General features: G+C 39.1%; 1 protein-coding gene across 3 annotated transcripts in view; it reads right to left on the bottom strand.

Annotated features, from left to right (window-relative positions):
* The window catches only part of HELB (DNA helicase B), a 36,669-nt gene that overhangs the window by 3,389 nt on the left and 12,716 nt on the right, over positions 1-20,564 (bottom strand). The window contains exons 7-13 of one of the 3 annotated variants that reach the window (XM_081250279.1): positions 19,628-19,782; positions 16,408-16,489; positions 15,491-15,550; positions 14,115-14,343; positions 13,162-13,305; positions 4,492-4,986; positions 659-712 (exon numbers count right to left, since the gene is read on the bottom strand). In XM_081250279.1, coding sequence (XP_081106405.1) covers positions 659-712; positions 4,492-4,986; positions 13,162-13,305; positions 14,115-14,343; positions 15,491-15,550; positions 16,408-16,489; positions 19,628-19,782 — 1,219 coding nt within the window. Of the gene's footprint in view, positions 1-658; positions 713-4,491; positions 4,987-7,608; positions 8,081-13,161; positions 13,306-14,114; positions 14,344-15,490; positions 15,551-16,407; positions 16,490-19,627; positions 19,783-20,564 lie in introns of those variants that run through there. The other 2 variants (XM_081250280.1, XM_081250281.1) reach the window with 2 other exon arrangements.

A 20,564-nucleotide genomic window follows, 5' to 3' on the forward strand; every position in this document is an offset into this window, starting at 1 on the left:
ATGGACAGGGTCCACTACATAATTTGGCAGTGCAAAATTAAAATGTGGGCCCCTTGTTCAAAAATTAAGAATTTCAAGATGGCAAGCAGAGAACATTAAAACAAGCATGGGTTCCTTCTAAGCACAAAGCCCTGTATGACCGACTGCCCAGCCTGCATGTCCACGACGCCAGCTGTAGGTGTGGTTAAGACGATACACTGCAAGTACACCTCGAGTATACTCTTGGTACTGTTAGTGATTCCCAAGCACCAATGGACCAGTACAGTCATGAAGAAGACTCACCACCACAGGGAAAGAGAAAAATTAGCAAAATTCAACTCATCATTCATCATGCTAAATCTGTTCAATTTAGAGGACGGTGATGGTTAATTTCATGTGTTAACTTGGCTAAGCCACAGTACCCCGATATTTGGTTGAATAATACTGTCCTAGACGTTTCTTTGAAGGTATTTTTTAGATGAGACCAACATTTAAATCAGCCGACTGAGTAAAGTGGATTACCCTCCATAATGTAGGTGGGCTTCATCCAATCAACTGAAAGCCTTAACAGAAAAAAGACTGACCTCCCCCCAGGAAGAAGGAATTCTGCCAGCAGACTACCTTCGGAACTTGAAATGCAACATCAACTCTTCTCTGAGCCTCCTATCTGCCAGCTTACCTGCAGATTTTGGACTCTACCAACACCAGCCTTCACAATGGCATGAGCCAACTCCTTAAAATAAATTCAGATAGATAGGTTAAATTAAATAGCCTAGAAAGATAGATAGATAGATAGATAGATAGATAGATAGATAGATAGATAGACAGACAGATAGATGGAGACACACGCTATTGGTTCTGTTTCTCTAGGGAACTCTGAGTAAGACAAGGACTATCTTTATTCAGGGACTATGTGATTATGTCTTTCCTAGCTTTTTTTTATTTTTAAGTAAAAATGTCATTTTCTTTCAAAAAATTCTGGAAATCCTGCTTTAAACATGATACATTTTAGCAGTATTTTACACATATGTTTTTTAAGGGTCATTTTTGTCACCCATCCCTTTTTTTCTTTGATGGTGGGAGGCTAGGCAAAAGGAAAAAAAAAAAATCAGGTCAACATTTTCTTTGAGGACTTTTTTCCAAACCCAAAGCTATTAATTGACGGAAAAGCAAAAGCTTTCTTCTAGGAGGGAGGGGCTCAGGTACTTTAGTCATTGGTATTTGTAGAATCTCAGTGCTGGTTTGGCTCTTATGTAGCAATACAAATATGAAGGATAGATATGTGGGCAGCCCTTGTCATCGAATTTGATCTTTCACAAACGACACATCTCAATGCACCTGAAAGTCTAGAATTACGAGACAAAGAAGTCCCTAATTTATAAAGTCCTGAAGCTTTGAATTCTAGTTTCCTCGTTTCTAGGGATTCCTGTAAATGCCACATACTTGTGGCAAACCATGTGAGAGAACTCATCCTCTTCAGTTAGGGGACTTCGCTTGTACTGCCGCCATCACGCGGTGAGAACAACCCACACGGGGCAGCCCCCCACCGTCATCACTCTTGGCGCTCCAGACCTTCAGGGACATTAGCCTCCCCTGGAGCTTAAAAGCTTTGGCAAGCTCAAAACTGAAGATGAATAGTGCTGCCAGTTTCTCTTCGTACCATCCTATAAACCATGATTCCCCCACCCCATGTTGCTGCTAAGAAATAGAAAGCAAGAAACTTTTAGAAAAAGACTCTTTCCTTGGAACTGCTTCTGTTTTCTGCTCCAGGTCAAAAGCTTTATTTATCCCAGGGTCTTTGTAAGACGTAACATAGTTAATTAAAAAAAAAAAAGATGCTTTGTTGAGATGGAAATTCCATCTCAGCAGAGTTGATCTTGAGTACTGAATGAAACTTAGAATCAGCAGTGATCCTACTATTTTGAAGAAGAAAAAAAGGGAAAACTTTTTTCTGCTATGTCTACTTTTATCACTTTCTTTTTTATGGCTGAGTAATATTCCATTATATGCATGTGTATACATATATGTGTGTGTATACACACACACACACACACACACACCCCACAATGTCCCCAATCCTATCTAAGGGAAACTCCTCTACTTATGCTCTGGATTTTCCCATCTCACCCACTTCAGGACTCCATTCCTACAATTATCCCCTCTCTCTGAATCATGAATTTCTTGTTTTCCATTGGACCATTCCATCAATACACTAGGATGCTTTAATGTACCCATCCAAAATAAATAAATCAATAAATCCTTCCTTGACCATGAGTCCTCCATCCAGATACAGCCCTGTCTCTCTGCTCCTTTTCATAGCAACCTTCTCAAGAACCCTGCCTCTCTACTGCTTCCTCCACCCTCTCACCCCCTAGTCTCTGACCAGTCCACCCTAGGTAGACTTTTGTCCCCTCCTGCCACCCTAGTCTTCCTTTTCTCTCACTCGTACTTCTTTTCAGTCACCTTTGCCAGTTCTTCCTCCTCTGCCAGATCTCTGAAAGTTAGGAGTACCCCCCAGAACTCAGTCTTAAGGCCTCCTCCTCTATCTGTGGCATCTCCTGAAATTAACCCACCACTATATGCTAATGACTCCTAAATGGACATTCCCCTCCCTAACCTACCCTGAGGCTCTAAACTTCTCTACCAACCACTGCCTTTCTCAACAAGTCCACATATACATCTAATTAATAACTTAAACATAACATGCTGAAAGAGAACTCTCCATTTCCCCAAACCCAGTTCTCCTCATTATCTTTCCCATCTCAAGAAACGGCACTACCATTCACCAAGCTGCTTCAGGCAGAAATCCAGGAATCGTCCTGGGTCACTGTTTGTTTTACCCCCTCACACCCAATCAGCAAGTCAAACAGACTCCATCTCCAACAGGCATCAAGAATCCAACCACTTCTCATCACCCTCGCTGCTCGTTCACTGCTCTCCCTGGGACAACCCGACTGGTCTTCTTGCTTCCACCTTCCTTTCCACAGGTCACTCTCCACAGCAGAGAGATGGCTGTCAAGCATACATCAGATGATATCGCACCTTTGCTTAAAGCCCTCCAATGGATTCCCGTGGCAAGTAGGATAAAGTCCCAGCTGCCTCCTGTAGTTCTGCCTGTCTCTCTGAGATCATCACATCTTCTCTCTTCCTCATTCACTAGGCACACTGGTCTCCCTTCCCCTTCCAGTAAGGTCATTCCTTCTCAGCTTTGCATGTGCTACACCCTCTGCCTGGGATGCTCTTCCTCAGGGCCTCAACCGGCTGGCTTCTTTGCATCATTTAGTGCTCAGCTCACACGTAACCTCCTCAGCAAGGACTTTTACCAGACCACCATGGCAGAATAGCACCTCCTGCCCCCCTACTCCTACCGACCATTCCCTACCTCATTACCTGTATTTTCTTCATAGAATCTTTCTTGACCTGAAAACTTTATTTTCTGTGGTATGGATTGCCTATGACCCACTGGTACAATGTAATGGCCATGAAGCCAGGGACCTGTCTGTTTCTCTCCCTCCAACATTTAGATCAGTGACTAGCAGAGGAGCTATGTTTTTTTATTTCAAATGCTGAAAGAGAGGGGGCAGAGAAAAGGAGGAATCCAAGAAAAAACAAAAGGAAGAGATGAGAATAAGTTTGGTTCAATGTAGTGAATGAATGAAGACTAGATTGACTAAAGAAAAAAAAAAAAGGAATAGTGGGAAATAAATGAAATGATGCTGGGAAAGATGGAATTGAACAGAGAAAGGTCTCAAATGCCAAGCCAGATTGCCTGGAATTTATGCAGTAGGAACTAGGGAGCCACTGAAGCCACTGAACTTCTGAATGCCCAGTGCCTGGAATGCAATGGACAGTTGAAAACTATTTGTTGACCAAATCACCAGTGCAAAGGTGACAGCTAAAACTGAGAGAATGGGATCAGGTCTCAAGGGAAAGAAGCCCTGAGCCTGGGGGAGATGTCTCCAGTCAGAGGAAGGGAAGAAAAGGTGGGAAGACATGAAGAGGAGACGAGCCAGAGATGGAGGGGAAGTGTCAGAGGGAAAGGGCACACTGAAACCAAGGGAAGGAAACGTGGCAACAGCAACTGCAGTTAAAAATGTTAACTGTCAGGGGTGAAAAGTCCAGAATGAGACCTAAGAAAAGGCCTCTGAAGTTGATAAGAAGATGACTGGGACCAGCCACTTCAATGGAGCTGTGGGGATAAAAATGGGACCATGGCCTACGAAAGGAAGGGGAAGGTGATGAGGAAGACGAGGAAGTTTCTCCTGGCATGCCGCCTCCACCAGTCCACTGACGCTGTCCAGAGTGCCAGCCTCAAGCAGAGGGAGAAACCTTCAACCGAGATCAAGCTAAGATCCACCAGGATATAGAAATAGAGAGGAAATGGGACAGAGGTGAGAGAAACACTTGTTTTTTAAGTCCTGCAGCACTATGTGGCATTAACAAAAATACGCAGTCATTTATAAGCACACTGAAGCCAGCAATATTGAAATAAAACCTGAACATCAGTCCTACCATAAGAATTTTGCTTGGACTTGCAGCGGCATTCATGCTACATGTTCTTTTGGACCCTCTCAATGGTGATGGATCTTCAATTGTATGCACTTCATCAGATGAAGGTAATTCCCATCCTTCAGCAAAGGCAAACAGCATGTCACCAGCCACAGAGGCCCTCCTTCTGGGGACATAATCTGTCACCCTGTCATCTGTGGCTGTAGGGAGTGGGGATGCTGATGGATGTGTGCTGGGTCTCCTGCTGTCTTCAGGGCTCTTTGATGGGGATGCAAACTCTGCTGGAGATGCACAGCTCTCGGAGAGCTTGTTTTGCAAAAAATGTTTTAAACGAGTTTTTCTGAGAACACTGTTTTTCATAATTGCGCTCCGAAGCTGAGACTCTTCTGCAATGACGTACACTCTGCAGCGGCCCCGGGTCACCGCTGTGTACACGTGCTGCCAGTGCTGGCGGCCCGCCTTCCCAACCACATACACGACTGTCTTCTCCTCCGACCCCTGAGGGGAAATAATGCACGAGGGAGATTTAATACTGCATAATGGGTTCATGTCTCTGGACAGTCTACAAAGGCAGAAAGGAGACAAGTCCTCAAAGTGCTCTCAAGAGCATTCTACCTGGCCAGAGTATTCAAATGAATCCATCTGATGGGTTCCATTTTATTCATTATCCTGGAATTCCCATTTTCTAATTACGCTGCTAAGTTTGGGTGTCATAGATCCAAAACTGGCATGTAGAAACCCAGCAATAAACTTTAAACTGCATGCAGTGCTAAATCTTCCTTAATAAAAGAATTTGAAACAGCTGTATGGGCTTTATGTATGGATGTCTTACTCCACTGTTACTTATATAACAAAAACAGACACCTGAAATATCCAATAATAGGAAATAGATAAATATATATATGTATATATTTATTTTTCTATATCATGTATCTATATATGTTACAAACATCAGATATGCTTTAAAACATAACAAAATTTTAAAAACTTGATACATATATATAAAAAAATGATCACAACCATGTAACACAAAATACTCTGATCAAAAATACGAAGTGCACATAAAGATGTAACAAAAACAAAGTAAATCACAAAGCAAGAAGGGAATCCTACCAAAAATGTAACCAGTCTGTTTCCAAACGGAGGGCCTATGGATGATTTTTTTTTCTACTTTCCGTATTTTTCCAATGTTGAACCATTTATTACTCTTATCAAAATAAGACAAAAGAGAATGACGAACCTTTGTTTCTTGGGTTTAACAAACCAAGAACTATACTACAGGCAAGAAAAATGCCCAATGTCACAATGTAACTGTGAGAAAACAATTTCAAGAAAACAATAACAAGCTGTGGCTATTCTTAGTCCCTGTATTTTCAGTGCCAATATAAACTAAGAAGGGGTTAGAGCCATTCTCTCTCCCAACGCTCCCACATTCCTCTGCCTGAAAGAGGAATTGTGGGGGAGACAAACAACAAGATGAGGCATGTAGAAAATACACATCTGCACTAAAAAAAACCTTGTACATACCAAGCACTTCTACCTTGCTGGACACAGAGCGTTTGAACCAACTCTTCAGGTTATAAAAGTTTGATAAATACTTCCTTCCAATGCTGCTGAATCTCAGAAATGAATGTAAATGATACTTAATTCTACAAATGTTAAACACATTTGCTAGATATACAGCACCATCCCCCCATCCTCCCATGGACTTTATACTTTACACTGTATTTTTGTAAACAGGTAAACGTCTACCTAAACTTAGCTGAGTTCTTAATCATCAATTAAGTATCACTGAGAAAAATCTAATAGCCTCATAATGTCTCCCTGTACCCACATTTACTGCAATACACTGTCCTCACAAATAGCAGCCACAGTGCTATCTGTCAAATGCAAATCTAGTCACATCAGATTCTGCTTAAAACCCATTAATGGCTCCCAGGCTCTCAAAAAAAAAGTCCTAACTCCTTAATATGGCTCCTACAGCCCTTCAAGAGCCAGCCTTGGCCTTTCCCCTCCTTCCTTTCCCCCTTCCTTCCCATGAGCCAGGCTCCCTCAAGCACAAAGAACTTCCTTGTGATCCTGCCTGTGCTCCCCAGTCCCTGGCCTCCATCTGGCCTACTTCCGGATTAGCTGCCCGATCCATGTACTTTCCAGCACCCTGTACTTCCTCTATCACAGTATTTTTAACCTGACTGGACTGTCACCAACTGCTTTCTTAACTGTACTCCTCACTGGACTGTAAGCTCTGTGAAGGCAGGACCACATCTGTCTTGCTCACTGTTCTTTATCAGGTGTCTCATTGAGTGAATGAGGATAAATATTAGACTGTCAGCCAAAGCTGTCCTCCGAAAGTGGGACATGGGCACCTACCTTCACCTCACAACCTGCTATTAATCATTTGCCCATGTTTTAAATCTTCCTCAAATCATTAAGAACTGTCAAACTTCTTAAAGGAGGCAAGTTTTACTTATTTACTTCTCTAAATTTGTTCTAAAACTCAACAACTGGTATGAATAGACACAAACCATTAATGCCCTTCATGAGTTTATGGACCTAGAATCTGAAAGTCTATATGGACCTTAGAGTGGGGGTCAAAAAACTTTTTCTGTGAAGGGTCAAAGCATCAGTATTTTAAGATTTGTAGGCCAGATGGTCTCTATGGCAACCACTCTGTTCTTCCTTTGTAGTGCAAGAGCAGCCATAACCAATATGTGAATCAATGTGGGACTGGGTTCCAATAAAAATTTAACTACCAAAACAAGTCGTGGACCAGATTTGTCTACCATATTGAATAACACAGTCCTAGAAGGCCCCAGGAGGTGACCTGGCCCACATCACTCCTCTAACCTCATCTCCTGTCACTCTCCCACACTGGCCTCCTTGCTGTTCCTGTTTCTCAAACCTGCTGGACAGCCTCCCACCTTAAAACTTTGGCCTTGGCTATTCTCTCTACCTAGAATGCTCTTGTCCCAGATATTCACATGGTTTAACTTCACTACCTCCTTCAAATCTTTACTCAGATGCCACCTTGTCAGTGAGGCCTACCCTGACCACCTATTTAAAATTACAACTGCACCTCACCCCTACCCCTTTTCCACAGCATTTACCACCTTCTCACATAATACATAGTTTACTTATTTTTTTCAATTACATTTGTCTCTAACCTCTTCCTTACCAAATATAATCCTCAAAATGTCAAGTATCATTGACTATTTCATGGACTGACCTATATCAAGCACAGAGAAGAGAGTCTGACTCAATACATTTTTGTTGAGCTCAACTGAACTTGAAGAACAAACTATACTGATATAAGACAACAATCACAAATGTTCTCAGAGGTAAGAGACATTATTTCAACTATGAAATAAGAGCCAGATTCAATGAAGAGAACATTCCAAGATATCTACTCCAATCTCCACCCAGTAGTAATAAAAACCCTTCACTACTTATTTGTCTAGAAACGCAACAGAAAAACTGGATTATAAATGTGAAGAAATAAACAGAACAAAACATTAATGAGATGGAAAATAGGAGAGCTGATAAGAATTCAGGTAACCAGTTCTGGAGGTCCAATATCCATACAGTAGAAGTTCTAGAAAGAAAAAACAGAGAAAGCTGAGGATGAGATAATGAAATTATTTAAGAAAATTTCCCAAAATTGAAGAATATGAGTTTCCAGAATTCCAGAGTCCCCATCATAAAAATCCATGGGAGAAATTTCTCCCGGATCTCACAGCTAGGAATATTTGCCCTTCTCAACAACTGTTTGTTCGTTCATTTACTTTAACCTAGTAGACATAGTCAACTGACTGCTTCTCTCTTTGCTTTGGGAACTTTGGCCTTAAGGGAACTTAAAAGCTAAATCTGCAGTCTACATTAACACACAAATAGGACAGTACGCATATCAGCATTCCAATCCACTCTTGGCAGTAATCCTTTTATCATGTTTAACTTTATTTTCCACTTGACATGCATTTTTCTTGTTAAATAAATTTATTTATTTATTTATTTTTGGCTGCGTTGGGTCTTCGTTGCTGCACACGGGCTTTCCCTAGTTGCAGCGAGTGGGGGCTACTCTTCGTTGTGGTGCGCGGGCCTCTCATTGCGGTGGCTTCTCTTGTTACGGGGCAGGGGTTCTAGGCACGTAGTCTTCAGTAGTCGTGCCACGTGGGCTCAGTAGTTATGGCTCCTGGCCCCTAGAGCACAGGCTCAGTAGCTGTGGCACACGGGCTTAGTTGCTCTGCGACATGTGGGATCTTCCTGGACCAGGGCTCAAACCAGTGTCCCCTGCATTGGCAGGCAGATTCTTAACCACTGCACCACCAGGGAAGTCCCTGACGTGCATTTCTTTATATTTTAAAAAATCATGCTCAACTGTGGGCACTTTTTGTAAGCCATTTCAAATTCTTTCTGGAACTGAGGTGGGGTAAGTTAATAAATAAAACACCATCTACTTTGAAAAAAAAACCCTATGCTAATTAATGTTTGCCTACTATTAGAGGATACAGTCTAACCCATAAAATTTTCTGCATAAAAATGAAAGTGGGGGCTTCCCTGGTGGTGCAGTGGTTAAGAATCCACCTGCCAATGCAGGGGACACAGGTTCAAGCCCTGGTCCGGGAAGTTCCCACATGCCATGGAGCAACTAAGCCCGTGTGCCACAACTAGTGAGCCTGTGAGCCACAACTACTGAAGCCTGCACTCCTAGAGCCTGTGCTCCGCAACAAGAGAAGCCACCACAGTGAGAAGCCCATGCACTGCAATGAAGAGTAGCCCCCGCTCATCGCAACTAGAGAAAGCCCACACACAGCAACAAAGACCCAATGCAGCCAAAAATAAATAAATAAATAAAATTTATATATATAAAAAAAAGAAAGTGGATGCAGCTTTGTCACCAAAACAACACAATGGCAGAGAGAGGAGTTTAAAACAATGAGATAAATAACAGAGCCACAAATAACTTGTGAGAATTAAAAAATATTAAAATAAAGTTGAAAAGCAAGTTGCAGCAAATGCAATGTGGTGTCCAGAATAAGATTCTGGAGCAGAAAAAGGACATTAATGGACAAACTGGTGAAATCAAAATAAAGTGTATTTTTTAGTTAATAGTACTGTACCAATAGTAGTTTCTTAGTTTTGACAAATATACCATAGTTATATAAGATGCTAATATTAGGGGAAGCTGGGTGAAGGGTACATGGGAACTCTCTGTACTAACTTCCCAACTCTTCCATAAATCTAAAATTATTCCCAAATCAAAAGTAATTACCTCAAAAAAAAATAAAGTAATTACCTCACAAGGGTAGAGGAAGGGGATACATTTTTATACCCCAATAAAGTTGGTTAAACAAATAAAAAAGAAGTTGTAAAAATATATATAATCAATACAGTACCATTTATGTAAAACTTGGTTACCTTGTTTCTATATGAACAGACAAATTCAGGTCAGAAATCACCTCTGAGGAGGGTGGGAAGGCCTGGGATGAGGGGAGGGCAAATGAGGCAGTTGCTTTGGGTACAAAATTTAAGAGGATACCAAGAAACTCAGCCATCAAGACAAATAAATTTAAAAAAATAAAAAACTCTCCAGAAAGTGGGCACAAAGGGAACATACTCAACATAATAAAGGCCACATATGACAAACCCAAAGCTAACATCATACTCAATGGTGAAAAGCTGAAAGCATTCCCTCTAAGATCAGGAACAAGACAAGGATGCCCACTCTCGCCACTTTTATTAAACATAGTTTTGGAATTCCTAGCCACAGCATCAGAGAAGAAAAACAAATAAAGGCAATCCAAATTGAAAAGGAAAAAGTAAGACTGTTATTATTTGCAAATGACATGATAGTATAAATAGAAAATCCTAAAGATGCCACCAGAAAGCCACTAGAACTCATCAATGAATTCAGTAAAGCTGCAGGACACAAAATTAATATATGGAAATCTGTTATATTTCTATACACTAACAGTAAACTATCAGAAAGAGAAATTAAGGAAACAATTCCATTTATAACCACTTCAGAAAGAATAAAATATCTAGGACTAAAAAGGAGGCAGAATACCTGTACTCCAAAAACTATAAGACACTGATAATAGAAACTGAAGACGACATAAACAGATGGAAAGATATACCATGTTCTTGGATTGAAAGAATCAATATTGTTAAAATGACCATATTACCCAAGGCAATCTACAGAGTCAATGTAATCCCTAACAAATTATCAACATTTGGTAATTTGACATTTGTGACATTTTTCACAGAACTGGAACAAAAAATTTTTAAATTCGTGTAGAAACACAAAAACACAAAAATAGCCAAAACAAGTTTGAGAAAGAAGAATGGAGCTGAAGGAATCATGCTCCCTGACTTCAGACTATACTACAAAGCTAAAGTCATCAAAACAGTATGGTACTGGCACACACAAAAAAAGACACAGATCAATCCAATAGGATAGAAAGCCCAGAAATAAACCCGTGCGCTTATGGTCAATTAATCTATGACAACAGAGGCAAGAATATACAATGGAGAAAAGACAGTCTCTTCAATAAGTGGTGCTGGGAAAACTGGACAGCTACATGTAAAAGAACGAAATTAGAACATTCTCTAACACCATATACAAAAATAAAATCAAACAGATTAAAGAGCTAGATGTAAGACCAGATATTTTAAAACTCCTGGAGGAAAACATAGGCAGAACACTCTTTGACATAAATCACAGCAATATTTTTGGGGATCCATCTCCTAGAACAATGGAAACAAAAGCAAAAATAAGCAAATGGGACCTCATTAAACTTAAAAGCTTTTGCACAGCAAAGGAAACCATAAACAAAATGAAAAGACAACCTATGGACTGGGAAAAAATATTTGCAGACAATGCAACCGACAAGGGATTAATTTCCAAAATATACAAACAGCTCATACAGCTCAATATCAAAAAAACAAACAACCCAATCAAAAAATGGGCAGAAAACCTAAACAGACATTTCTCCAAAGACATACAGATGGCCAACAGGCTCATGAAAAGATGCTCAACATTACTAATTATTAGAGAAATTCAAATCAGAACTACAATGAGGTATCACCTCACACCAGTCAGAACAGCCATCATCAAAAAGTCTATAAATAATAAATGCTGGAGAGGGTGTGGAGAAAAACAGAACCCTCCTACACTGTTGGTGGGAATGTAAATTGGTGCAGCCACTATGGAGAACAGTATGGAAGTTCCTCAAAAAATTAAAAATAGGGAATTCCCTGGCGGTCCATTGGTTAGGACTTGCACTTTCACTGCTGAGGGTGTGGGTTCAATCCCTGGTCAGGGAATTGAGATTCCGTAAGCCACATAGCGTGGATAAAAAATAAAGTTACTTGCATTTTAAAAAAAATTTTTAAAAAAACTAAAACTAAAAATAGAATTACCATATGATCCAGCAATCCCACTCCTGGGCATATATCCAGAGAAAACTCTAATTTGAAAAGATACATGCACCCCAATGTTCACAGCAGCACTACTTACAATAGCCAAGACATGGAAGCAACCTAAATGTGAATTGACACATGAATGGATAAAGAAGATGTGGTATGTATACACACATACATACATACATACATACATATATATATATATATATATATATATATATATAAATACACACACACGCATACATACAACGGAATACTACTCAGCCATAAAAAAAGAATGAAATAGGGAATTCCCTGGCAGTACAGTGGTTAGGACTTGGTACTTTCACTGCTGGGCCTGGGTTCAATCCTTAGTCAGGTAACTAAGATCCCAGAAGCTGCACGATGTGGCAAAAAAAAAAAAAAAGGAAAAAGGAATGAAATAATGCCATTTGCAGCAACATGGATGGACCTAGAAATTACCATACTAAGTGAAGTGAGTCAGAGAAAGACAACTATATGATATCACTTATATGTGGAATCTAAAAAAATGATACAAATGAACTTATTTACAAAACAGAAACAGTCTCACAGACATAGAAAACAAACTTATGGTTACCAAAGGGGGAAAGGAAGGGGTGGGGAGGGATAAATTAGGGATTTCAAATTAACAGATACACTCTACTATACATAAAATAAACAACAAGGACCTTCTATATCGCACAGGGCACTACTGATATATTCAATATCTTGTAATAACCAATAATGGAAAAGAACCTGAAAATACATATACATATATATTTACACATATAACTGAATCACTTTTGTGTACACCTGAAACATTGTAAGTCAACTATATTTCAGTTTAAGAAAATAATTTAAAAGTTAAAATTTAGAGCAAAAATGATCCACAATGAACAAAATATCAAAATTTTAAATAAAGGCAAGATCAGTAAGAGTGCCATGCCAAGTGACACTGGAGACGGAAGCAAGAGGGAAATTCAGTTATTCTGGTCCTGACTGCTCTTTTCCTGGGAGACATGGGAAGGCCTGCAGGATGAGACTTTAACTATGTCTTAGATCCAGAAAATAAAGACAGCTCTGAAGCAGACAGTGTAAAACATTAGTGTCTGTACAGTAGTTTTTGTACTTCTGTGTATTTTGTTTCCTAATTAAAAAAATAATAAAAGCAACAAAACTTAGGAAGAAAATAATGCAAGGTACTCTATCTTGGCAAGCTATTTAAATTGCTTTATAAAAGTCCATTCTTACCTGAAAAGTGTGAATAGTTCTTGCCCATGCATGTTTTATGTTACAATATTGCATTAGTTTCCCAAAATCCACAGTTACTTCGAAGCCAGCCATATTATTAATAGTCAAAAATCTTTTCTTTCCAAAAGTTATATCAGTTTTATCCTGTCATCAAAACAAATAACTGTTTTGTATGTTTTCAAATATGTACACTGTAAAGGTCTATTTTGGGGTTGAACATAAAATGCAAGCACCTTATAAATAAAATAGCATGTATAATTGTTAATAATTTCAAAAAGCTTAAAATCTAAGCATTAACTGAATATAGACACACCAAATATTTTAATAACCACAAATGGAAGTTTTTGGTCCTTGAAATTTAACCTTAATTTGACTCTTTGGAGAACAGTCTGTGTTGTCTTTCTTATCTTGAAGACTATACATTTCACTTCTTGCACTGACTATGTGAGTCTGAATGTATTTTTGGCAAAGGGTTTACTTTTCCTCACAGATTTTAAAGAATAAACTTGTAAGTTTAAAAGGTTGTTTATACAATGAGGACAAATTCAAGGTGACCACTTCCATAGTTCCTACATGTAAGCAGCAACCAAGGAAGTGATGCTTTGTAAAATATAAGTGTGTCACTTGTCCCTTGTTTTTGTTACTCAAGCACTTCAAACTTATTAAAAATGTTTCTTCACGAAGTCTTCCAGAACACGTAAGAGAAAGGAACACTTCCCAACTCACTTTATGAGGCCAGCATTAGTCAGACACCAAAACCAGACAAGATATCACTAGAAAACTACAAACCAAGATCCCTCATGGACACAGATGCAAAAATCCTTAACAAAAAATTATAGAAGAAGAATGCCAGCTCTGATATGATTAAATTCTGAATCAATCCTTGGGCAATAAAAGAAAACTAAATCTATCCCTCATAGGTAAAAAGGTACTATTTTTCTGTTATCATTTACCTCTGTTATGAAAAATACTTCTCCATTGCAGAGTCGAATACCACTTTCAAAGTCATGCTTATTTTTAGCAAAACCATGAGGAGTACCATTAAAGTCTTCGCCACCGGCCTTTAGTTCATTATTTTGTTGGCTGTTGAAGGTATTTTCAGGGAGTAAGTCTGAGAGATACGCGTTCCTGGTACAACAAATTTTATCACCAACTCCAAATTCAAGTCTATTCTGATGGTTTCTGGGTTAGAAAATAATAATACAGCATCAGAGTTTGGAAAACCTCAATTTCATTTTCTTTAAGCACTGACTCTTACTCAGATCTGATCCAGTTCTCAAAATTATTTCCACAGTCTTTTTATGTCACTTTTGTTCTCCAAAGGTGAACAAGAAATCAGGCTCCCTCAGTTGTGGTCTATCTACACTTTCTGCAGCACCTCAAACTCAGTAACATTTCCCAGTCGAACTTTTTCAAGTTAGAAATCTTGGCATAAAGGCTCATGTCTCTCTTTGCCTTTATATTACAAAAGTTACCAAAAATCTTATTGACTCTACCTTTTAAATTCATCCTCTCCTCTCTAATCTCTCTTATCACTACCCCAATTCAAGTCTTACAGCACTTACACATATTTCTATTGTAATAATTATATTGTATCAGAATAATAGCAGCAAATCAAATAAGTGCTGGCGATAATACCAGTTACCGTGGTATGTGCTTTAGGTATATTATTTCATTACATCCTTACTATAACTTTATGAGGGAAATTCTGGGTAAGTGTCCTCTTTTACATACATAGAAAGGTGAAATTACCTGCCCAAGATCACCATTACTGTGACCCAGACTGGATGGCCCCAATCTTATGCTTTTCAACCCTTTGTTGGGCTACCTATCATGGTTTTTTGTGTCTTTCCTCAATAGACAGGGAGCTCCTCTTGTAATTTACACTTCTCTGGGTTCTCTGCACTTAATAAAGAGTAGGTATTGATAAGTGCCAGAGAAGTGAGTTAGTCTGTCCTACGTGTGAATAGAATGGCTTTTCTATGCTCCTACTTCCCTGATAAAAGTCCACCTAAGGTGCTCTCTGTAGGCACCCTGTTGCTAAGGTTCTTGTACACATTCCACACATATTCTAATTTGAAAAATTGCCCTGAATTCTCCACGCTCATCTTGGAGAAGCTAGAGGTAGGAAACCACAGGGACAATTTTATTCTTTATTTTTCTTATTACGCTGATTACCAAATAATCAATTCCTAAGGATATATATTATATTTAATTGAAGATATCATTTGACTTCACAAAAGAGAAAAAAGATTTTTAAATGTGCAGCTACAGTGATAAATGTCAAAACAAACAAAAGTATGGCGAATCCAGGAAGCACTGTCCTCACTTGATTAGACGGCCCGTGTAGTGCTTGCAACAGCAGGTGTTGATCACGTCACAGTCTTGCCTGGAACACAGAAAAATACAAGGGTCACCTTAATGGAACCTCTTTTGTGTGGATTCCTGTTACCAACAATTATGAGACACTGGATTCTATCAAAAGTTTCCAGGACTGGGACTTCCCTGGTGGTCCAGTGGTAAAGAATCTGCCTTGCAATGCAGGGGACGTAGGTTCAAACCCTGGTAGGGGAACTAAGATCCCACATGCCACGGGGCAACTAAGCCCACGTGCCACAACTACTGAGCTTGCTCACCTCAACTAGAGCCTGCATACCATAAACTACAGAGCCCACGCGCTCTGGAGCCTGTGTGCCACAACTAGAGAAAGAAAACCTGCACGCCACAACTAGAGAGAAGCCCGCGCACCACAACGAAGAGCCCGCGCGCCGCAACTAAGACCCGACGCAGCCAAAAATAAAATAAAATAAATAATAAATCTTAAAAAAAAAAAAAAAGTTTCCAGGACTTTCTCCAGAAAAAGTATTTTGTAATTTTGATCTCAACCCTTTCTTCCACTCAGATTTCCTATGAGTTACCAAATATAATATTTGGTAGAAAGAGCACTTCTTTAGGGAATTCCCTGGCAGTCCAGTGGTTAGGACTCAGCATTCTCACTGCCAAGGGCCTGGGTTCGATCCCTAGTCAGGGACCTAAGATCCCACAAGCTGCAAGGCGTGGCCAATAAAAAGAAAGAGCCCTCTTTAGAAACTGCCTTCTGCTGGACCTACCCAAGAAATACCTCAAAATAAGAGAGAGAATTCACAGTGATGAACTACCAGTCTCCCTTTCCAACAGCACCTAGATTCATAAGGTATGAGATTTAAAAGCTTCATTAAAAACACCAAAATTTTGTAAATGCTTTACCTTCTAAATGCAATAAATTGTGATGTTTTTGCATCTTCTAGGTCCTTCTCTTTGAGTAAAGTACTAACTGCAGAATATAAATCTGATAATTCAAGAGAAAAAAGTTAACACAGCAAAGCACTAAATTATAACATTGTTTCAATGCAGAAACTAATTCATAAATCCTGCTAAGGGGTCCAGGAAAACATCTCACCAAATGGGATACAAGTTCACCATGGGAGCATCAACCTCATTTGTTTCATCAGCCAGGAGCAAGAGAAAAGAGAATGAAGGTGACGGTTCCAGACACACTATCCTCAATCACTAGCCAGGACAGCTCCTAATTTGTAATATCACCACTGTGTATTTACTGATGGTTTGTGAATGCTGAATTTAAAGTATAAGCAAGAGGACAAAATATGTAACGTAATTACTAATGTAAGACTTCTTTCTGTCTTAAGTTCTGGTGGTACTAGTGGTCATGAGTTATAATTTGAGAATCTATATGCTTTGCGTATGTGATTTCATCTTTAATCTTCACAATACTCACATGATGCATGTATTATTATATACAGGGCCAACATTTAGCTTTTACATACCAGTATAACATATGGAGATATTTCTGTTTTAACTAGAAAATAGCTACTCCCCGAACACCACAGTGCCCTCCCTCCCACCCCAGCCATGTCTTTCCTTCCTCCAGAGCCCCCAGATCTCCCCATGATTCAGCAGCTAAAAGGTTAACCCTGACACAGGAAGGGATCCATTCCAAGAGTGACCAGACCCTACCAGCTATTAAATAGTTTAACTAGCACCACTGATTACATCCTTGTTACGACCGTGAAACTGAGGCTCTCGGAAGTAAAAGAAATTTTCCAGTGGGGTAGGGTGACCAGCCTCCCTCTTTTTTTATTTTATTTTATTTTTTTTGCGGTACGTGGGCCTCTCACTGTTGTGGCCTCTCCCGTTGCGGAGCACAGGCTCCGGACGCGCAGGCTCAGTGGCCATGGCTCACGGGCCCAGCCGCTCTGCGGCATGTGGGATCTTCCCAGACCGGGGCACGAACCCGTGTCCCATCGGCAGGCGGGCTCTCAACCACTGCGCCACCAGGGGAGCCCTTTTCCTCATATTTTAACATCTCTGGAATTCTAGCCCAGCTATGAAGCCTGTCTTAGGCCTTTGTACCTTGCAATAATGGGAATACCTGAGTAATTTATTAAGAAATACTTATTACTTAAGTATTAAGGAATAATACTTAATTATTAACGAAAAAATACTATATGCCTAAGGAGTAATATATTCAATTCTCTTAAAGAAGAGGCTCATTTTCCAGCTGACGTTTGTAATTAAGATAGAAAACAGCTCCAGCTAAGCTCCACTACCATTCTGAAACAACTTTTTTTTAAAGTACATTCTCATTAATGTAAAGAATGGGTGCCAGAAATAAAACTAAATATATTTTAGGTAGATCTAAATGGAGTGGCAAAGAAAGCCAGTTTCTTAACCATCTTAGTCTCATTTTCTTCATCTGTACTAATACCTACTATGAACTAAGTTAGCTGTGGAGAGAATAAACATTATCTATAAATTACTCACAACATGTGTAATAAAAAACAAGTCAAAAAACAATACACAGCTTATAAACCAAATTATGTAAAACTAATACATGTCTGTGTATGGATATAATATGGTTTAAAAAGAGAAACTCCAAGCTCTTCCTATAGTTTAAAAAGAGGAACTCCAAGCTCTTCCTATAGATGTGACCTTTATGGGGCTGATTCAGGGGAAGAGGACAGGGGATGATTAAAGGAAATATTAAGTTTTACTTCAAACACTTCTGTATCACTTGACTTTTGTTAAGGAATATAAATGATTTCTATAATAATAATTTTAAAAAAGCCAAAAAGACATTTATAGAATCCTATAATTACATGAGCTCATTTAAAAAAAGAATATTGTAACATGTGAACGAACACTAACCCAAAGGAACTGAGATGGGGACACACAAAGGAGGAAAGGCTTACAGATAAAGTCAAATGTCAATTAATTTCACATGCAGAGTGAAAGCTGCTAAGGAGGAAGGATATACCTTGAACAACTGTGGCAACTACAATAAATCCTCAATAAAAATCATTTAAATGTTCACTAATTCAATTTTGAGTAAACCACTACACTATTTAAAAAGCTTGCTAAGTTAAGTTTCTAATATAAAGATCAAATTATTTAAATAAATAAATAAATAAATTCAATTTAAATAAATTCATTTGGAGTAGATAATTTAATACCTATTATTCACAAAAAACTAACATTCATACAGTTCCTCAAAACCTATGAACACCCTCAACCTTCACAACTGTCCCCCAAGCACTGTCACTATGACTCCCATTTTACAAATAGTAGAGTGATGTGACATAAGGCAGAAGATTCCCTATCCCATGCACTTCCTCAACCCTGCCATGCTGTCATCCTAACACCCACAATTACAAGTGATGCTTGTCCACTTTACTAGAAACAGAACTATTAGGAACTCAGCTTGGCAAGAGTTTGACAGCCATTACTTTTGTTTCACAAATATACTCAAAACAACAAATGTAGTATTTACTTTTACAGCAAATACTGTACTTTTACAGCAAATACTGTACTTTTACAGTATTTGCTGTAAAAGAAAAGCTTCATTCATTAAGACATGCTTTCTCGGGCTTCCCTGGTGGCACAGTGGTTGAGAGTCTGCCTGCCGATGCAGGGGACACGGGTTCGTGCCCTGGTCTGGGAAGATCCCACATGCTGCGGAGCGGCTAGGCCCGTGAGCCATGGCTGCTGAGCCTGCGTGTCTGGAGCCTGTGCTCTGCAATGGGAGAGGCCACAACAGTGAGAGGCCCGCGTACCGTAAAACAAAACAAAAAAACAAAAAAAAAACAACAACAAAAAAAGACATGCTTTCTCCTGAATGAACCTGGATTACTTAGGGCTTTGCTTTATTTTAAACTAATCACCTACATCCACTTATTTACTCAACAAATATTTACTAAGTCCTTAGTATGCATGTGTCAAGAGCTTACTTCTTTACAAAATTCTAAAGTAATCTGCTTTTGATGATTAATAAATTAGTTTATTTTCAGTGCCTAACGTTTTACTAGCAATATTTATCTTTACCATCAAATAAAATTATAACTAGTCATTTAATAACTATATTACAAAACTGAAATATTTAACCCTATATAACATAAAAGTTTATACTTACAAGAGCGATGATTACTTTTTGAGAACTGAGAACTGCCATCTTCTTCTGGGAGTCTAACAAAAATAAATGATTTATCTTGTATTGAGACAGGGAATGGTGGATCATCAGAGATATTCAGCTCTGCATCAAACGTTGGAAACTGGCGTCTTGAGATTCTTAAATAAAGGTAAAATAATACACCAAGAGCATTAGCATCCAAAAATGTATCTTCACATATGAGTAGAGATAATGTCATTACAATAATTAATATCTGTGAATAGGTCATAAATAGGGTAAAAGGGCTACCCATATATGCATTATAAATAGTAAATGCGTTTCAAAATACACTTAAAAAGACCATAATGTTACTTTTATCCATCAGTCCCCTACCCCTAGCACATTAAAAGCATTAGAAAAAACTGTCATGGAATTTACTAAGCAACATTCTGAGAACTTGACCTACTTTTCTCCAGACCGCTAAAGAACCATACCAAGTAGGTATTATCCTCCTTTCACAGATGAGCAACATGAGGCTTAGTTAAGTACAGTGAGGTTGTCCAAGATCACAGAGGTAAAAAACAGGGGAGCTAGGAGGGAAATTTGGGCCCACTGGGCTCTATATTCCTTTCTATTTAAATTAATTTAAACTCTTTGGGGCCTTTTCCATACATTTACATCATACTCTTTCTTTTCTCCTTTCTTCTGTATATATCACATATATGGTCTCATCTTCCCAGCTGAACCAAGTATCCACATCTTCTCTTTGTTTCTGTTCCCTCCTCATCCTTCTTTTGCTCTTGTATTCCCCAAGACTAGCAAGTCATATCAGAAAGCACAGTAAAGGCCAGGGGCCTTGGCATACTAGAGTCCCTCCTTGGTTATGTGGAAGAAAACTGACACCCTGTAAAGACCTAACAGCAGCCTAGCTATCAAAGGTAGTGTACCCTACTGTGTCATC

Source organism: Mesoplodon bidens (assembly GCF_964165515.1).
Source record: "Mesoplodon bidens genome assembly, chromosome: 11".
Classification (NCBI taxonomy): domain Eukaryota; kingdom Metazoa; phylum Chordata; class Mammalia; order Artiodactyla; family Ziphiidae; genus Mesoplodon; species Mesoplodon bidens.